The sequence below is a fragment of the Dasypus novemcinctus genome, chromosome 3 (genome assembly GCF_030445035.2).
Source record: "Dasypus novemcinctus isolate mDasNov1 chromosome 3, mDasNov1.1.hap2, whole genome shotgun sequence".
NCBI classification, from domain to species: Eukaryota; Metazoa; Chordata; class Mammalia; order Cingulata; family Dasypodidae; genus Dasypus; species Dasypus novemcinctus.
In genome coordinates this window covers 128,939,235-128,958,258 of record NC_080675.1, presented here as the reverse complement: position 1 = coordinate 128,958,258, position 19,024 = coordinate 128,939,235, and the positions used below count along the sequence as shown (strand labels likewise).

Genomic DNA, 19,024 nt, shown 5'->3' with positions numbered 1-19,024 from the left:
TTAGTAATATTTGAAGTAAATAATTGAAAATAGTGCATACTGAATTTTTAAATATTGCTTTTGGAGGGGGCAGCATTTATTAAGCCACTCCAGTACTGTCCATGTCTATAAATTGAACAAGTGGCAGGGAATGGTCTTAAAATTGATATGATTGCTTTGATCTTTTGGTCATAGGAGGATTATTTTAACCCACCACCTGAGAATTATGCATTGAAGGATGGGGGAAAATCTCTTCCTTAAATGTTTACCCAATGTGATTTTTAGAAATGGTTTCAGAGGTAGACTCATTCTTGGGAAAATGAAAAGGTTTTCTCTTGATCCTGACCTGAGGTTTTCTCCTAATTTTATCTAGCTCTGACCTGTTGGCTCTGGCCTGGCTCTTTTCACCGCTTCTGGAGCCTTACAAACAAGTTGCAACTGGAAGAAACAAAGGCCTGACTTCAATGAGCACAGTGTTATCTCTTGTTGTTGATCCAGAGCTAAATACTTTGTAAATAATTTTCTATTCTGCATTTTCCAGGAAACCAAACTTCTAAATCTATTAGTAATACAACAAGGAGTCCTTGAAGTTTGAATTTTGAATTCCATCCGTTTTATTTCTGAGTTCATCTTTAATCAGAGGGTAGTTGGTCTTCATACTGTTTGGGGGAAGGTATGACCTGGGAATTTCCTACTAAATAAACCTATTAGTTTTTACCTTTTGTATCCTAAGCAAGTGTATGGAAGGAACAATGACCAAAAACCAATAGGATTGGGATTCTTTAATGTTTTTCCCTTCAAGTAAAATGAATTTATTCATTAATGTTTATATTTCTGATTCTGCTTTTGTTTTACTGTTAATTTGATGATCTTGAATTTACATTATTATTATTATTTTTTAAAGATTTATTTATTTATTTAATTTCCCCCCCCTCCCCTGGTTGTCTGTTCTCTGTGTCTATTTGCTGCCCTCTTGTTTCTTTGTCTGCTTCTGTTGTCGTCAGTGGCACGGGAAGTGTGGGCGGCGCCATTCCTGGGCAGGCTGCGCTTTCTTTCGCGCTGGGCAGCTCTCCTTATGGGTGCACTCCTTGCGCGTGGGGCTACGTGGGGGACACCCCTGTGTGGGGGGCACGCCTTGCGCGCATCAGCACTGCGCATGGGCCAGCTCCACACGGGTCAAGGAGGCCCGGGGTTTGAACAGCGGACCTCCCATATGGTAGACAGACGCCCTAACCACTGGGCCAAGTCCATTTCCCGAATTTACATTAATATCACCCACTTATTCAGTATCTAAAGCCTCACCTCTTTCTGAGATAACCTAAAACTGGAAAGTAGGCCAAAAAAAAAAAAAAAACAGGGATTTAAATCACAAAGCTACCTTTCTTCAGAATTTATTGACTCAGTTTACTCAAACATGTTCTCACTACTTTTTGCTATCTGATTGCTCAAACATTAGTGACTTTATGGACCCTGGCTTTATAAAATAAGCTCAGAAGCATAGAATTGGAGCTAAAGGACAATAAACATAACTTAAAAAAACTACTACACATCTGGAACATATAATAATTGGTGCTTATAAGGATGACACTGAAGCATCAGGAAAAAAATTCAGTTATGTCTAGCATAGTAAAGAACCAGGGAAGTTTGACATATATTTTTAGAGATTTTATATAGAAAGTTTACTTAAATAGAAGTATCCTTATCCATATAATAAATATAAAAATTCATAGGGTTATTGTAAGGATTATCTAATAAGATAATTCATATAAAGTACATAGTAGCTTGTGACATATAAAATATAATACATTTCCTTTACAATGTTATTATTTTCAAAATAATTCATATTTATGATAGAACATGTAGAAATATAGGAAGGCAAGTAACTAAAAGTAACTAAAAAGTAACTAAAAATGTTGTTAACATTTTAGTACATAGCAGAAGATAATGCATTTTCATTTCCCTTTACAGGTCTGCCTTCGTTGTCCTACCACATTCTTGCTGTTTAACTCTGTGATCTGTATCGCATCCCACCCCACTCCCCAGCCTATTGAACTTGCTCTGTTAAAGGACCTAGTTACTAGTTCCCACTCTTAACCCGCTGTGACTTCTGGACATTGTCAATCAATCCTCTTGCTTATACTCTTCTGTCGGCTTCCATGATATTTTACCTTCTGCCTCCCTTCATAATTTTTTAAGGCCTGCTCCCATTCCTACTCCCAGGTTTCTGGTCCCTGCTTTCTCTTCTCTCCCTTAATAATCATCTTCTGTTGGACTCCAGCCTGCTTTTCCATCCACTGGTCAACTCCCCTTGAATGTTTCTCCACCATCTACCGTTAAGCAAATCACAACTTGCCATTGGCTCTGCCAAGCATATCTTGTTCCATTTCTGTTGGTTGACACCCAGACTGGAAACGGAAACTATCTCATTCCTTCTCATTAAACCCTTTTCTCAACAATTCCAGTCATTCAGCTACCTTCTGCAAGTATGTTGTAAAATCCACAGTGCCTAGCTTGGCTCTTAAAGTTCTCCATGACCTGGCCCCAGGCTAACTTTTCTATGTGAAAAATTATTGCTGCAAATCGGAACTCTTCACTGTTACTTTTCTTCCTTCCTCTCACCTCCTCCCCAGTACATGTGCTTGTGCCCCCATGCCTTTGCTTATGCTCTTCCCTGGGCCTGGATCTCTTCTTCCCATGTTTATACCACAGGGTCAAAATCTGCTCAAATGCCATCTCTTATGAAGCCCTCCCCAACCCCCAGATTAGCAATAGTCATTCCCTCTCTTTAATTCCTTTATTATTTTTTTCTTTTTTCTCTTCTTCAATTACTTTAGAGCTTTAGCAGATCTCTTTAGCAGCAGTTGTTCCTTTCTTGCATGGTACATCTTTATACCTTTGTATAAACTGCCCTAACTTACATTGAGAATAAAAGCCTTGGATTATTCTTTCCTTATGTATACCCCCCCTTCTGCTTCCTCAAAACTCAATACAATTCCTTCCAATAATAGATATTTACCAAATCACTAGAATATGTCATTCTCCATAAAAATAGAGTCAGAATTTTAGAGCAGGAAGGAGCTTATATTCAGCTGCTTGAATCATTCTTAACTTGTGTATCCTTTAGAATCCTGTAAAGAAAATCTTTTCCTACTTTTCAGGGGGAAAAAAGTTAACGGATCACTATTCTGTGGTCTTCTACAAAACAGTACTCTGTTGTTTAAACAAATTTGAGAACAACTGATAAATTTCAACTTCCTAATCTTACAGATGGGAAAACTGAATTACAGGGGACTGAGTGATTTTCACATCCACACAGTTTATTAATCCAAAATTAAAATCCCAACTCCTAACTCCCAAACCAGATCTCCCCCACATTTATTTATTTAGCACTAAAAAAAAAAAAAACACACACACACACAAATATACACAAAAACCTACTAAGTCTCAGACACTTTTCTGAGCATTTCACAAATATAAACTCATTTAATCTTCCCAATTTATAGATGAGGAAACTGATTCAAACGCCAGGAGTCTGGCTCTAGATTCTAGACTTCAATCACTATACCAGCTTTCCCTTTCACACGGGAGGGTGTAGGAAATAGGGATTAGGATTCATAGGTGATTATTTTACACAATTACTATGGATATTATTATTGTTGCTATTATTATACCCAAACCATCTTCTAATACCCAAACCATCTTCTAAGAACTTTATGTTAACTTTATTTTCTCTTCCCAACACACTCAAGAGGTAGATGCTATTATCATCATCACACTCAATTTTGCAAGTGATTGTAACCAATGTACAGAGGGAGTAAATAACCTCCCCAAGTTACACAGTAATGGCCAAGCCAGAATTGGATTCTGGGAAGTCTGGCTTTAACACGTCAGCCTTTAACCATTCTGCTAGACTGTCTCTGGCTTCTTAGTAGGCACTAAGTCATTGGGTAATTTGTTCTCTGCTTGGCTCAGCATCCTCTTCTGTAAGGGATAGGTGAAAAAATCAATACCTAGCTCACAGGGATTTTTGAGGTTCATGTGAAATATTTGTGTATGAAAACACTGATCCAAAACAGCCCTTCTCCTTCATTATTTCTTTGCATTTCATCAAGCTTTTCATTTAGTGAAATTTAAGCAAAAGCTGTATGTCAGGCATATCTGTTTTGGTCTGCTCGTTCCTCGGTTTCAGCTGGTATCTGAAACAGTTTCCAGCTTCAAAATAGCTGTGAAAGTGGAGACATCACTTTTCTTTTTTCACATAGACGCCATCTAGTGATAGAGAAGAAAAATGCAAGTTTTGTTGTGTGGTCATTAGGGTCATGCTGCAATGAAAAAATGGGTATGCTATACCAAAGTTTTTAGTAGGTTACTTAAGATGCTGCATAAAGGTACAGTTATGCACTATTATTGTTACGTAATGTGTTATTACAGTGGATTAGGCAGGTTCTTGAAAAGATTTGGGCATTACAGAGAATCTCATTTTATTGGTCTCTATTTTTCTTGTTCTTAGTTGTAGTCACTAAGGGTAAACACCTAATTGTAAATAACAAGTTAATTTGTTATGTCCATCTGGTTGCTGTTTCTAATGCTAGTCCTCAAACTCTTTCACGTTTCCTTTCCATGAAACAATTTACTGTTCTTCCATTAGGGAAGAGATCTGTTTTTTTCACAGCACTCATAATCATCACTGCTTCTTTGGTAGCAGATAAGAGATTAATATGGAATTAATATGGAAGATGTGGTGAAAGGTATAATTGCTACTGAGAGGATTATATACCATGTGACTCGCTTGCCAAAACAGTAAGCATTCTTAGTGGTCATAAAACACAGCTCATTAAGTCATTTATACAAGAGAGACCCACACTTGAGAGCCTTTGCCAACTGTATGCACCAGGAAATGTTAATGAATGCACCTTCAGTATTTGCTGCTGATTTGCTAATATTCTGAACTTTGGACCTTGCTTGTATAAATGAACATCTTTGATATTTATTGGACTTCACAAGCATGATTCCTGAATTTGTTAACTTATAACGATACTTCTGAAACTACCTTTTCTGTGCTCCTAGTTGACTTTACTCGCATAACAACAACAACATATGTGTTTACTAATTATAGCATCTACACAAAATACTTAATAGGTATTGTTTCATTTAATATTCTTAACCTTGTAAGGGAGGTCCTATTGTATCTCCATTTCCAAAGGAAAAGAAATGAGACTTAGAAAGGTGAGAAACTTGCCCAAGACTCTACAATTAATAAATAATACTTACATATACATAGAATATTCATTCACCAGCCTGTCTCCTTTGGTAGATTGAGCAGGAGTTGTGTATTTCATACAGTTCATGACTTTTAGTAGGCACTTGATAAATGTTTATTTGCTACCTATAAATCTGTCTTGGCCAGCCAGACTTCAGATTCTGACTCCTCCTTAGTTAACTAATATCCCAAGTAGAAAAGCTGAAGAGGAGAATGAATTAGAAAGCAAAGAAGATGGGGCAAGTCCTAAAACTGGTGGAGAAAAGATACAAAGTCGAGCCATAGCAAGGTGTCAGGAAGGAGATCTTTTTTTTTGGCCGAAGGTTGATTCCCTAGTAAAAGAAAGACAAACTCATTTGTCTGGGGGGCTATCATTGCTTTAACTTAAACTGACACTCCAGAGAACTGTTATGAATCAAAACATTTAGGGTCAAATTTATGTTAAATTAATTTGCTCTTTCTTTCCTGACCTTTTATATATATATATATATATATATATTTCATATTGCTAAATCTTTAAGCAATATTAACCTTAAATCCAAGTACTACGTATTTTGAACCTTTACCTCTGGAACCACAAAAATTGACAGTATTGAGGAGTGAGTTTTGGAGGAGCTGGGACCAGCTCTCTTCCAACTCCTCCATCTCCCCTCCTTCCCTCACTGTGTTTTGAGAAGGCCTACATTATTCTTTGTGGCTGTTCTTCCTGACTCTGCTGTTTTCCTCCAAAACCACATAGCCTAAGTCAGCTGGGTCTCGTGTAACCAGGCATCACATACGTGGCAATGTTTAACTCAAGAATGGTTGTGGCAGCCTTGGACATTGGTTGACATTGGCATATCCCACTGTGTTGATCTTGAGCCTTGCTTTGTCCCTTATGCATTGGAGGTTCTTTGCAGAGCTGTAAAGTTTTAGTAGTTGGGTTACTTATGCTGAGGTACATTCTTTGTGCATTTGCTTGTATTTAGTGTATTGATCTTAGATGCTTTTTTCCTTACTTCATATTCTTCATTGTGTTAATTGTGTAGCTCTTCTCTTTTTATTTCTTAACTTAATACTCTTGTTGACTGATTATGTTCATTTAATGTTATTTGGATGCTCAGGACCCTGGTTCCCTCTTAAATTTACAAGTAATACACGAAGTCAAATTTCTAACAAATTGATGAACAAGAATGAGCCAGATTATTCCAGGGCCTCTGGAATAACCATCCAAAATAACACAGTGACTACATTACGAAATTGGATTCAAAACTTTTTAAAACTAAAGAGGAGCACATGGCAAATCCACCTGGTCATTTGCTCAGCTTTGCGCCTGACCTGGTACTTTCTCTTTCCAAAAATGAGATTCTTTGTAGGGCATAAAGAGTTGATCACATGTGAAAAAATGTGAGTGGCTTTTTCCTCCTCCTTTAAATTGTTTTCTCCATATGGTTATGTCCGAAAATTTGGCATCTCTACCAAAATAATTTCCAAAATTATCCTGATTCTTGTTTTACCTTTTTTGTTTGGATAGAAAGGAATCTTTTGCGAACAAAGTACTTGATTTTGCTGTTTGGTAATTTGCTTTTTCCTAACCTCGGGTAAATGTAGCCCAGGAAAGAACCTAGTACTTGCGATGATTGTCCCTGCTACTTGAATGAGTGCCACAAGAAAATCAGAAGAGCAGCTCCTCCTACTTTGAGCTTGTTTGAGTCTGTCCTGAATGGGGAGTAGCCAGCTAGGTGCTGGGGATGTAAAGGAGCAGCTCTGTTCTCTCATTTTTCAGGATGCCCAGGCTACCTCTGTCTGATCAACAGAAAAAAAGTTTAACTCTAGGTTTAAAATATAGTATAAGCAGTTCATTTTTAGGGGGGAAAAGGGAAAAAAATGGAGGATTAATTTTGGGACTAAAAAATAACCATTCCAGAGAACTATTCAAGAAGAGTTCATTGGTTGTTGGCACAGTGGGAAAAAATTAATCTCTCCACCTAAGCTCATAGCCCTCATCAAAACCGGCTGTCTATAAGAGAACGCTGTATCTATGTCTGACTCCCTGAGGAGATTGTAATCTACTTCGAAGGAAAATTCTGTCTTATCCTTTCTTTTCTGTATCTGCTATGCTCCTGGCACAGTACATTATACTCAGAAGACTTTTCCTAAGATACTCTTCTAATTGACTAGAGAAAGAATAAAGAAATATTTTTGACTATCAATTTATAAAGAACTGAAAATTTGTATGAGTACAAATGGAATTTGTAACTACAAATACATTTGGGGGGAGTATTTGTAATATTGAACTCAGAATTTACTTGGTTAATGACTTCAACACTATGTTGGGAGGAAGGAAAGAAGAAAACAGATTCAAATTAAGTTACCTTTCATCTTAACCAAATCCTTTTGACTCTTAGAATTTTAGTGCGCAATGGTGGAAATCATTCAAGTGATGAAATCCAAATGTGTTTCTGTGTTTTCTGATAATTATTTTATGGGTTGAAAATACTTCTTTAAAAATTCATTATAAGAAGACCAACTTGCTTTAACAAAGGCATTTGTCCTGGTACTTTGTCATAGAACCAAAAGTTCTTGGGGTTCCAGTCTCAGCTTTGTGTAACATTGGGCATACTACTTAACACCTTTGTACCACAGGTAGTAAAATGGAATAACATCTCTTACAGGGTTTTATGAGACTCAAATAAGATAATATATGTGAAAAACATTTTCAGAAGTATATTCAAATATTATCAGTCTTCTTAGCTATTTTTAGAAAGCACAGAATTTTTCTAAGTTATAGAAAGTTTTCTTTTAAATTTGTCGAAACAAATAGAAATAAAAATTTTAGGACAAAATTTAAGGACAAAATTATGAGAATATTTTTTATCATTTTCCCGAAACATTCAAACTCTTGAATTACTTTGGAGAGTTTAATAAACTTTATTCTTTAATTTTGGATTTTTAAGTGTTTGAATTCACTCTAGAATGATTTTATTCTTTGATTCTAAGTTCTTGTCCTCATTGGCTGTATCTATTAAGGATGCTATTTTTCCCTTTATAAATATTGAATTAATTTGTATGTTTGTTTTATTAGTAGGGAAATGTAAGAATACATTACTTTGAATAGTATTTACTTTTCCCCTAAGCAAGTACTCTGTAGTTAAATGTTATCATATGCAAACTGTTAAATTTAAATGTATTTATATTACTGTTTTAATCTTCTGGAAAATTTTTGAAGTTTAACAGTTAAAATTTATAACCATTTCCTCCAAGCCCTGAAAAAATGTTTGTTTCAATTGTATGTATGGCATGCTGGTTCTCTTGCTGTAATAGTTCATGAATACCGATAGAGGGAGCTCCAAGTCATTGCTCATGCTGAATTCAACACTCGGCTTGAAAATGTAGGTTTGTGTGGAGGGACAAACTTAGAAATAAACTTAAATAACACATAATTATAAAAAATGTCTGAAGCTACTAAAGGATGACATCTGTAATTCTTAACTTCGGACAGGGAAACAATCTCACATTGATTTCCATGCTAAGTAAATGACGCTCAAATACAACTGCCTAAACAAAAAACTTCTACATAGTGTAACCTCTTATAAATGAGCCATCACATAACCCAGGTCTTTGAAACCCAAAAATCTATCTCTGGTCATCTGATGAAGAAGAGGTGGAAGAGTGTTATTGGTGACAGAAGTATTAATTCTTTGAAATGAGGTTAATTTAAGTAAAATTTTAAATAATTGGTAGATAGTCACAATAGTAACATCAAATGAAGGTGGGTTTTTGAGTCATTGTGCAATATAGGTGGAGCAAGGAAAATCTCATTTTACTTAGAACTTTCATAAATTCAGGAGGTTTTTAAATCATATCCTAGAAAGGTTCTAGAACTTCTGCTTCTATAGTGTGTGTCAGTCCTAATTGTTGGTGTCTTCATAGACCCCAGGAGAAAATACCACGTGAGGCTGCTGGCTTACAACAACGTAGAAGATGGCTATCAGGCCGATCAGACAGTCAGCACACCTGGATGCGTGTGTAAGTAAGAGTTATGGCAGCTCATTTCAGTACGGATTGTACTCTCTTTTTTTCCTTCTCCCTTAAATGTAAGTTTCTCATTATTACTTGAAAACTTTGGCGGTTTTGTTACTTTGTATCTTCTATGGTGCCTAAACACAGTCTTGCCCAAGTAGATGCTCAGTAAATATTCAAGTAAGATGTATTGAATACATTGTATCTATATGAGTTCTGCATGCAAAAGACCATTAGAAATTTAACTGGGAAAAATAACCACTGAATACCTACATATCGAGTTTTCTTTTACTTCCTTTAACCTTGGGACTAATTGTCTCACTCTAATTGCTGTTCAGCTTTATTGCTACTAAAGAGGATGTCATTCTGCTCTTAAGCCCACTACTGGCTTTCTGAATGTCTTTGGCTAGTGGCTTCACTTTTCTGTGTGTCTGTTGTCCAGTCTTTTAATATTTAATTCTTTATCTAATTCACGGAAAAGTTGTTGGGGTTTGAATGATCTGTCTCTAGACTAGAAAGACCTCAGATCTACAGGGGTGAAGCATTATGATTTCATTGTTGTACTACTTTCTGCATCAAATGTTACAGCGTGCGGTAAATTAATAATGTCTTTTTCAATAGCTGTTCGTGATCGCATGGTTCCTCCTCCACCACCACCTCACCATCTCTATGCGAAGGCTAACACCTCATCTTCCATCTTCCTGCACTGGAGGAGGCCTGCGTTCACCACTGCACAAATAATTAACTACACCATCCGCTGTAACCCTGTCGGCCTGCAGAATGCTTCTTTGGTTCTATACCTTCAAACGTATGTAGCTTCTAGTAATGGTTGTTTTCTTTGCTTTCCTCCCCATTCATACTCACTTCTTACCATCTTGGGCCCTGCTTGGGCTTCAGCTGCAAGGATTTTTCAGGACCTATCTTACCAAATGGCTAAGGTTTTGCATCTCTTCCATATTCAGTTCTAAAAACTGCACTTTTTGACATGTAGTTTATGTAAATGATTTTTGTTTCCCTAGCCCCATGCTACAAGATTAGGCAAGAAGCTATTATTATTTCTAAGTGGCTAAACTTAGCATGTTTAGAGGAAGAAAAAATAAAAGACAGTTTTTATGCCATTATCAAAAAGTAGGGCTAGCTGTCATTCTGTTTTCTAGGTTAAAGTTAGAAAGATGCCCAGCACTATGCCTTAAAAACTGATTTGACTTCTAGTATTTCAGAGCAAATCCCTTTGTATTGAGATATGTCTGTGCTCTTAGTTTTCTAGTTTCTTCTTCAAGAAGCAACTTTTTTAGTTATTTGTAGAGGGTAATAACAATTGTGTTTTAATAGTCAAATTAGATTACCCTTTTAGTCTAAAATTTTTTATAAAGAAAATGAAGAGATAATAATAACACTATGTCTTACTTATTATTTGGAAATACTGATCATCAGAAAGTATGCTACCAACATTGACAACTTCATTACTCTTTAATATAGATCAGAAACTCAAATGTTGGTACAAGGACTAGAACCAAACACCAAATATGAATTTGCTGTTCGATTGCATGTGGATCAGCTTTCCAGTCCCTGGAGCCCTGTAGTCTACCATTCTACACTCCCAGAAGGTAAAGAAAACAGCTCCTCTTGGGGGTTTTATCTCAAAAAGAAAAAAAGAAGTCCTTAAATGTTTGAAAAAATATATATATATATCACTTTGAGGAAGATAATACTTGATTGCCACCTACCAAATGACATGTGTGTATTTGTTTTGTGTTGCTGTATTTTTTTAGACTTCTGAAAATTCTTTCCTTTTGTTACCTTTAAGTTTTTTTTCTTCTTAATGTATGTATTGCATAAAAGAGTGGGCTTAAATTTACTGTTGTTCCCTGTATCAGTAGGGAAGACATTTTTTAAAAATCAGGTGTGCTGTTCAAGGGTGTACCCAGATAATTTCAAATGGAAGTAAGTGAATAATGTATTTGTTAATGATCTTAGGAGCCTGAATTAGAATCTCTTTCTCTGTGAGCAATATGTTGATGTACACAGTGCAGAGAATTTGTGGATAAGATACCTGATTAAGCACCAATTCTGTGGCTTCTCTATGGCTCTGGCTAGGATGTTTCAGGTCTCCAGACCTGCATTTTACTTTCTTTAGAATGAGAGTGAAGGACTGGATGAAATATAAAGATCGTTCTAACTCCATTTTAATTATGCTCAGAGAAAGCAAGGGACTTATATTTCAGTGGGCATAGGGCTTCTGTGCTAATAGTACTTTTTGCCAATATATTCCGTATGAGATGTGGTGCCAAAAACCAGCACTTCACACTTTGGGCTCATATTAAACATGGAGTCAACTAAAATCCCAAGGCTGTGATACTTTAGATAACTATATAAATTATTAGTCTTAAGTGTTCCCTATAAACTCACTAATTACACAGCTTTATGGGAAATAATTAAATGTTTTGGTCTTTGAAGCAGTTTCTTCACATTTGAAGAATATGTTTTAGTAAGAAACATAAATTAGACTCACAGCCTAATGGAGTGAGACTCAATACCTAATAGGCAGCTGGTACTACTAGACCTGTATGACTTTCTAGTAAGCAATATGGCAAAATGTATCAAGAGCCCAAAAATGTTTATTTAACTTAGTAATAATTTACTCTCTCCTTTGTATTTTTAATGTCTTAAACATCATAAAATGAAATTAGCTTTCAGAAATAGAAGAAAAACAGCAATTTACTCTTTACCACATAGTTTCCAAAAATATTATGATTTTTGAGGGTTTTTTTGGAGGACTGGTTCTTTATTTCAAAAATAAACTTCCCAATTTTTAGTATCAAAACAGTTGCATTACTGGTTTCTCTTTCCCCCAACTGGTCCCCAAAGTAGAGTACATTTTAAGCCAGTGAGCTGCAGGATGCTCACCTAACACACCTCATAGAAACCTCACCAAAAAGGGGGAACTGGAAATTGTAGAAGAGCAGCACACTGCCACCCAGACTGTAGAGAGCACTCACAGCCAGATGGGGTAGCCAGTGCTCCCCAACCCCAAAGAAGCAAGTTTCAAAATAATATAAAGGTTTTTTAAAAAGTTTGTTCATAAACTCTTCAATATTTCTCCAACACTGACTGATCTAAAGCATGAGATGGCGCTTTTAGAGACAGTAGCTTCAGATCCAGAAAAGGGTGATGAGATGCATCATATGGCTTAATCAGTGACAAAAATGTAATTTTTTTCCTCTCCTTTTTTTAAAAAAGGCAGGAGAGTAAATCAGTGGTCACCTCAACATAAGGGGCACATGATCCATTCTGTGAACCGTTGAGGAGGAGGTAGAGAAAGGACAGGATAAAAATTTGGTTGATTTTGAGACTTTTGATAATGATTGTTTTTCAAACTCCTTTACACTTATTTAACTAGCCCGGTGATTTGAGTGTTTATGAACCATTTTATCCTAGTTATACTACACTTTTTTTTACATATGTACTCAGCACCAGCCGGTCCACCAGTTGGAGTAAAAGTTACATTGATAGAGGATGGCACTGCTCTGGTTTCTTGGAAACCTCCTGATGGCACAGAGACGGTTGTGACACGCTATACCATTTTGTATGCATCTAGGAAGGCCTGGATAGCAGGAGAGTGGCAGGTCCTACACCGAGAAGGTAAATATGATAGTACATTACCAGGAAGGACAAAAAATAAGATTATTGATGATAAGGAAACAAAAGGAGAAAGGCATCTTGAGTGTATTTTGAATTTACAATTTTTATAATGAATTAAATTATTATGGATTTCAATTTTATTTGAAGAACATTGGGGAGCCATTGACATATTGTAAGCATGATAATGATTTGCATTTCAGAAAGATCACTCTGACTTTTGTGAAAAGAAGAGCTTTGGTTATGGAAAAATGGGTATAAGGATAATGCAAAGGGACTAGTTAGTTGGGAAGTAATTGTAATGGTCCAGGAAAGAGATGACAAGCCTGGACTAGTATAGGAAGTGTTGATTTGGAGAGGATTGAATGGTTGAAAGATTTTTAGGAGGTAAAATCAACAGGACACGAAAGCTTGGGTAGGAGCAAGAGGGTTAAGGGAAGTGGAATTGTCACAGTTATTTACTAGGTTTCTAGTGGTGTTGTGCCTTGATCTGGATTAGGAACCTAAGGAAGAGGACCTGGTTTAATTTTTTAAAGACCAGACTCTCTTTAGTGACCAGGAAGTCTTTCATTTACTGGGGCTTCTGTGTAATGAAAAATATGACTAGATAACTTCGAAACTCCAGCTAAAGTTACCATTTGTATATTTTATAACTGCATAAAAAAAGAGTTTTATAGGATACCCACATAAGTGTCTTTAAAATGTATTCTCTTAACTAGGTGAATATTCCCCTTGGAAAGTAAAATATATGTGGAGGTGCCTAGTACTGTAGATGTAGATGGCTAACAAATTTCCTCCGTGAAATCCTCCTTAAGCTTTTAATTGTGTGTCAAACTATTCTCTTTTGGCCACTTTTGGAAAAGATAAAGTTACAAAAAAGGGGGGGGGAGTGGGAGAAGAGGGAGACTGTCAGTATCTCTTTCCCACATATTGCTAATCTTTTATACATTCTACATATATATATATTTACTTATATATTTAATTCACATATTTAATACCAAATGGAACAATATTTTTCCTTGTGTCAAAACATTTAAAGAATGTTCCAGGGCAGCGGCTGTGGCTCAATCAGCTGGGCACCCATCTACCAGTGGGAGGCCCTGGGTTTGTGTCCTGGGGCTTCCTTGTGAAAGCAGACTTGCCCATACGCGGCGGAGAGCTGCTGGCCGGCAAGCTCCTTGGAGCGCCAACTCAGCAAGGTGACACAACAAAAAAGGAGACAAGTAAAAACACAGAAGAGCGCACAGTGAATGGACACAGAGAGCAGACGACAAGCAAGCCACAAAGGGGGGTGGGAAATAAATAAAAATAAATACAGACTCACAGAAGAATGCACAGCTAATAGACACAGAGAGGAGACAGCAAGCAAGCCACAAGGGAGGGGGCAGATTTTTTTAAAAGTCTAAAAAAGAATGTTCTGATGAGCATGTGATATTTGTGGCTAAAATGGTATATGGTAAAATGGCTGAACAGAAATATAATATGAAATTGTGTATAATTTGAAGTAGATTAGAGATCATAACCTTTACATTTCTAGTGTGCAGTAAATCAGCACAAACTACTCAATTATTTTAAAATCTAGAAAGTGCTGGAGGAAATCATGCTCTATTACAACAATTCCTGAACTGTTTTTGAGTTTTCTATCATGGTAAAGATACCCTCCTTTAACAACAACAACAAAAATTCCATGGTTAAATAAGTTTGAGAAAAACCATGTATTCTTTCCCTCTAATAAAGATCATTAGCATGGGAAATTAAAGTCCTGCAATAAATGAATCTATTTAACTCTGTATTTGTCAAATGAACTGGACTACCAATAGTCATAAGTATTATAAAGACAGCTACAACAGGGAAAAGAAATAAAGTGATGGAGGTAGTAAGGTAAGTTTTCTTGGAAGAAAGAATACTTGAATAGCACCATTTGGGTATCTGGGGGACGTGTAAAGACCCTGAGGCAAAAGTGTGCTTGGCACATTAGAGGAACAAGAAGCCCTGGGAGACTAGAAGGAGAGGAAGGACAGGCAGTGGGAAAAGAGGTTGGGGAGGTAGACAAGGGCCAGATCTTGTAGGCCAGACCTTGTGGGATTTTATTCTAAGAGGGATGGAAGACAGTGGAGTCTTTTTTTTTTTTCTTTTTCTTTTTTCCTTAATCAGATTTACATTTTAAAAAATTACTCTGGGGATAAAACACGATTACTTTAGCAGCCACCTATAAAATAGGATTATACATAGGCAAGGGTAGAAGCTGGGAGACCATTTGATAGATACTTGTCCACGTGAGAGTTGGTAGGGGCTTAAATAGGAGTGGTATCAGTGAAAGTAATAAGAAGCTATTGGAAGATAATTTGAAAGAAAAGCCAGCCAGTCCTGCTGATAGATTGACGTAGGTTGAAAGAAAAAAGGAGATAAGTCCTTGATTCCAAAAAAGGATAAATGGAATTCACAAACATAACACTGTAGGGGAAGCAAAATTGGTGGGAGAAATCAGGAGTTTTGTTTTGAAGATGTTAAATTTGGGTTGCCATTAGACATCCAAATATAGAGCTTTCATGAGAGAGAGATAGGACTAGGAATATAACTCAGAAGTCTGCAGTACGAAGAAGATAGTTAAGGCTGCAGAACTGGGAAAAATCGCTTAGGAAGTGTGGACAGAAGAAAGTGTCTGAGGCTGCACCCTTGGGCACTTCTCTAACCCTGAAACGTTATTCCTTGGTTTTCTATTTTAACATAAATTCAGTTGGCAGTTACTGTACAAAGCACTTTGCTAGGCACTTAAGCTGTTGAAATACGTACATACATATATATATATATAAATTGTCCTCCAGAAGGGGTAAGGAAGGCATATTTATTGTGTATATATACTTGTGTCAGACACTTGCCAGTAATAATTTATTTAATCCTTAAATTAACTATATGAGATGGGAATTATTGTCCTCATGAGGAAAGTAAAGTACTTTTAATGTGCCCCAAGTCACAAATTACTTAGTTGGTAGTATGCCAGGATTTGATCGACATTGATCCAACACTAAACATTGTCCTGGTTGTGAAACTCCTAGTCCAGTTTAAAATTCAGACACATATAAAAGGCAGTAGACTGAAATAACTACACTGAGACTGAGACAGTGAGCTGAGAAAATAGAGAGTCAGATCCATTTAATATTTGGGAATTGGTTTGAGTGTGATGAAAGGCGAACCAGAATAGTTTTCTTTTTTCTGAATGAAGACTTATTTAGAAGCTTAGGGGATATGTACACACACACATACATACATACATACATATACATACACACTGCTGAAATACTTAGAAAATTTAAATTAAATGGAAGGGCATTTAATTTCAGTTACTGTTTGGGTTTTTTTTTTTTTTAAAGATTTATTTTTTTATTTTTATTTAATTCCCTTCCCCTCCCCCGGTTGTCTGTTTTCTGTGTCTTTTTGCTGCGTCTTGTTTCTTTGTCCGCTTCTGTTGTTGTCAGCGGCATGGGAAGTGTGGGCGGCGCCACTCGGCAGGCTGCTCCCTCCTTCGTGCTGGGCGGCTCTCCCTATGGGTGCACTCCTTGCGCGTGGGGCTCCCCTACGCGGGGGACACCGCTGTGTGGCACGGCACTCCTTGCGCGCATCAGCACTGCGCATGGGCCAGCTCCACACGAGTCAAGGAGTCCCGGGGTTTGAACCGCGGGCCTCCCATGTGGTAGACGGACGCCCTAACCACTGGGCCAAAGTCCGTTTCCCACTGTTTGGGTTTTTGTTGTTTTTTTTACCCCACCGAACTCTACTGTTTTGTTTTTGCCAAGCACTTTTAAAAATTTTAAATGTAAAATAGTCTATGATAAAATGGAAATTGAAATGTCCTTCCTTCTAGCTAATTGTAACGTGTTTCAGTATAGGTTTGGTTTTTAATTCATTTGCATAAGAACATGGCAACAGTGGAAAGACTGCTTCCTGATTCTAAATAGGGGTCAGTTTGTTTACTTAACAGTGTGTACTCAAGTAGCTCACACTCTCTTCAGGCCAAGTTGAAACCAGAGAACATAAAAACAAGCTATGTCCAGGCTCCTGGCATTGGCACTGGAGGTTCAGCTGCTTTGCTCCATGTGACCTGAAGAGGTAGCCTCTCTGTCGTGGCCTCAGCTCTAAGATCACCCCACATTTCACTTGCATAATGAAATATATTCCAACAAGTGTGCTACAGGCTATTGTAAGTTCTTTGCAGCTATTGTAAGGACGTCCTGCGTCAGGAAAAAAATGAGATGAAATCACTGTGGGAAAGGTAGATTTCCCTGTGAATATCCCCCAACAGATGCAGTGGAAATTGGAACTATTATCTGATTGAATTTTCTGTTATACTTTCTTCCTTACTATTAGGATTTATTTTTATTTCAGTGCAGTAGCAGAACAAGAACAGAAAAATCCCTTAAGGAATAATAGCAGTAGTCCAAAGAGGAATCCTTAGCAGTCATATCAACAGAGAAAATATCTTTCGATAACCTTAGTTACCAAATATCATATATAAATCAAATAGTGATATTGGAAAGAAGTAGATGCTAGACAGATTGTTAGTGGTAACTTTGATAGTTAATCTGAGATCTAGGTCTTCAACACTCTGAAGTTTCCTGTATAACTTTGGCATTTTCTTTCCTGTTTACATTGAAGAAATCTAGATAATGATTGAGGGGGAAAAATATATTCATGCTTTCAAAAATGATTGTGTTCTAATTTAAGAAGTAAGAGTGAGATCATTTATCATAGCTGTTTCCATAAGTGGTTTAAACATTTCTAGTAAGAAAAAACTAGACTCTTGTGTTAGATTTTTTAAAATCCAATTGTAATCGTTGAATCTGGGTTCATTAAACTATTCCCTCATTACACATGTAAGTTAAAAATTTTCCATAACAAAGTGTTTTTAATGTAGTTCATATCCATACCTATTTAAAGAGTGAAACATTATACATAATATACATAATATATAATATTTTTTAAAAATACATGCTATTTTTAAGAACTACTCCTAAAACAAAATTATAGATAAGAGAAGAATGCACAGTATAACTTTAAGTGAAAATTCGAGGATATAAAACTGCATTAAGGAAAAAAAAAAGAAATAAAGCCATATAAACTAAATATGTATTACCAGCAGGTGCATACACATGCACGCAAACACACACCCCTCATAGGAAACACGCCAAAATGTTATTAACAACAATGGAAGATTGTCATTTTGTTTATATTTATCTTTATTTTTCAAATGTTCCACAATAATATGTTAGTTTTATAATCAGAAAAAATATTTTAAAAGTAAAGGACCATGTTTCTGTGATTGAAAGAATGCATAAATGATATGTTTACCTTATTTGCAATTGGTATATTTATAGGGGCAATAACCATGGCTTTGCTAGAAAACTTGGTGGCAGGAAATGTGTACATTGTTAAGATATCTGCATCCAATGAGGTGGGAGAAGGACCCTTTTCAAATTCTGTGGAGCTGGCAGTACTTCCAAAGGAAACTTCTGAATCAAATCAGAGGCCCAAGCGTTTAGATTCTGCTGATGCCAAAGGTCTGTATACTATCACAATCATTGTGATTTTCCTTAAGACAAGTACATAAATTTTTTACTGCTCCCTTTACACTTTATTTCAATTCCCACAATTGCCATATCCCTAAACCTACACTTGGTTCCTTGACTTGTTACAGATGACCTTCTGATATTATGGGCTACATGGCTCTTCTCTTTACTCTTAGGAGGAGGCAACATTATCTCAGGGTTAACTGCAGTTCTCAGGCCACTGTGTTCCCAATTATTTCTTTTCCCAACTGTGCATCCACCAAGAAAGACGAGCTGTAACATCCTTGAATTGATGGGAGTAGGCTTCCTGGGAGGTTTCATGGAAATAAACAGCAGTGGTAGTTGTGGTGTTCAAGCTAAGAAGAGCATGGTTTTCATTAAGAGAGTTCACCACAGAAAATCAGCTTTTCCGAGAGAAAATTGTTTCTCTCCAGAAAAAGAATTGGAGAAAATATCTCGTTAAAGAGCTAGTCCCACCCCACTCAGGGTAACTGTTCTGTTCTGAAGGAAGCTGAGACTCCTGTGGTGCAGGACTAGATACTGCCCTTTCCTCCTCTCTGGGGGAGTGGACCTCATGGAG

At 36.7% G+C, this 19,024-nt stretch overlaps 1 protein-coding gene across 1 annotated transcript in view; it reads left to right on the top strand.

Moving 5' to 3' along the window:
• Positions 1 to 19,024, top strand: part of PRTG (protogenin) — a 115,213-nt gene that overhangs the window by 81,611 nt on the left and 14,578 nt on the right. The window contains exons 12-16 of the mRNA XM_004468337.5: positions 9,152 to 9,247; positions 9,863 to 10,049; positions 10,721 to 10,848; positions 12,713 to 12,883; positions 18,253 to 18,435. Of these exons, the coding sequence (XP_004468394.2) occupies positions 9,152 to 9,247; positions 9,863 to 10,049; positions 10,721 to 10,848; positions 12,713 to 12,883; positions 18,253 to 18,435 (765 nt within the window). The remainder of the gene's footprint in view (positions 1 to 9,151; positions 9,248 to 9,862; positions 10,050 to 10,720; positions 10,849 to 12,712; positions 12,884 to 18,252; positions 18,436 to 19,024) is intronic.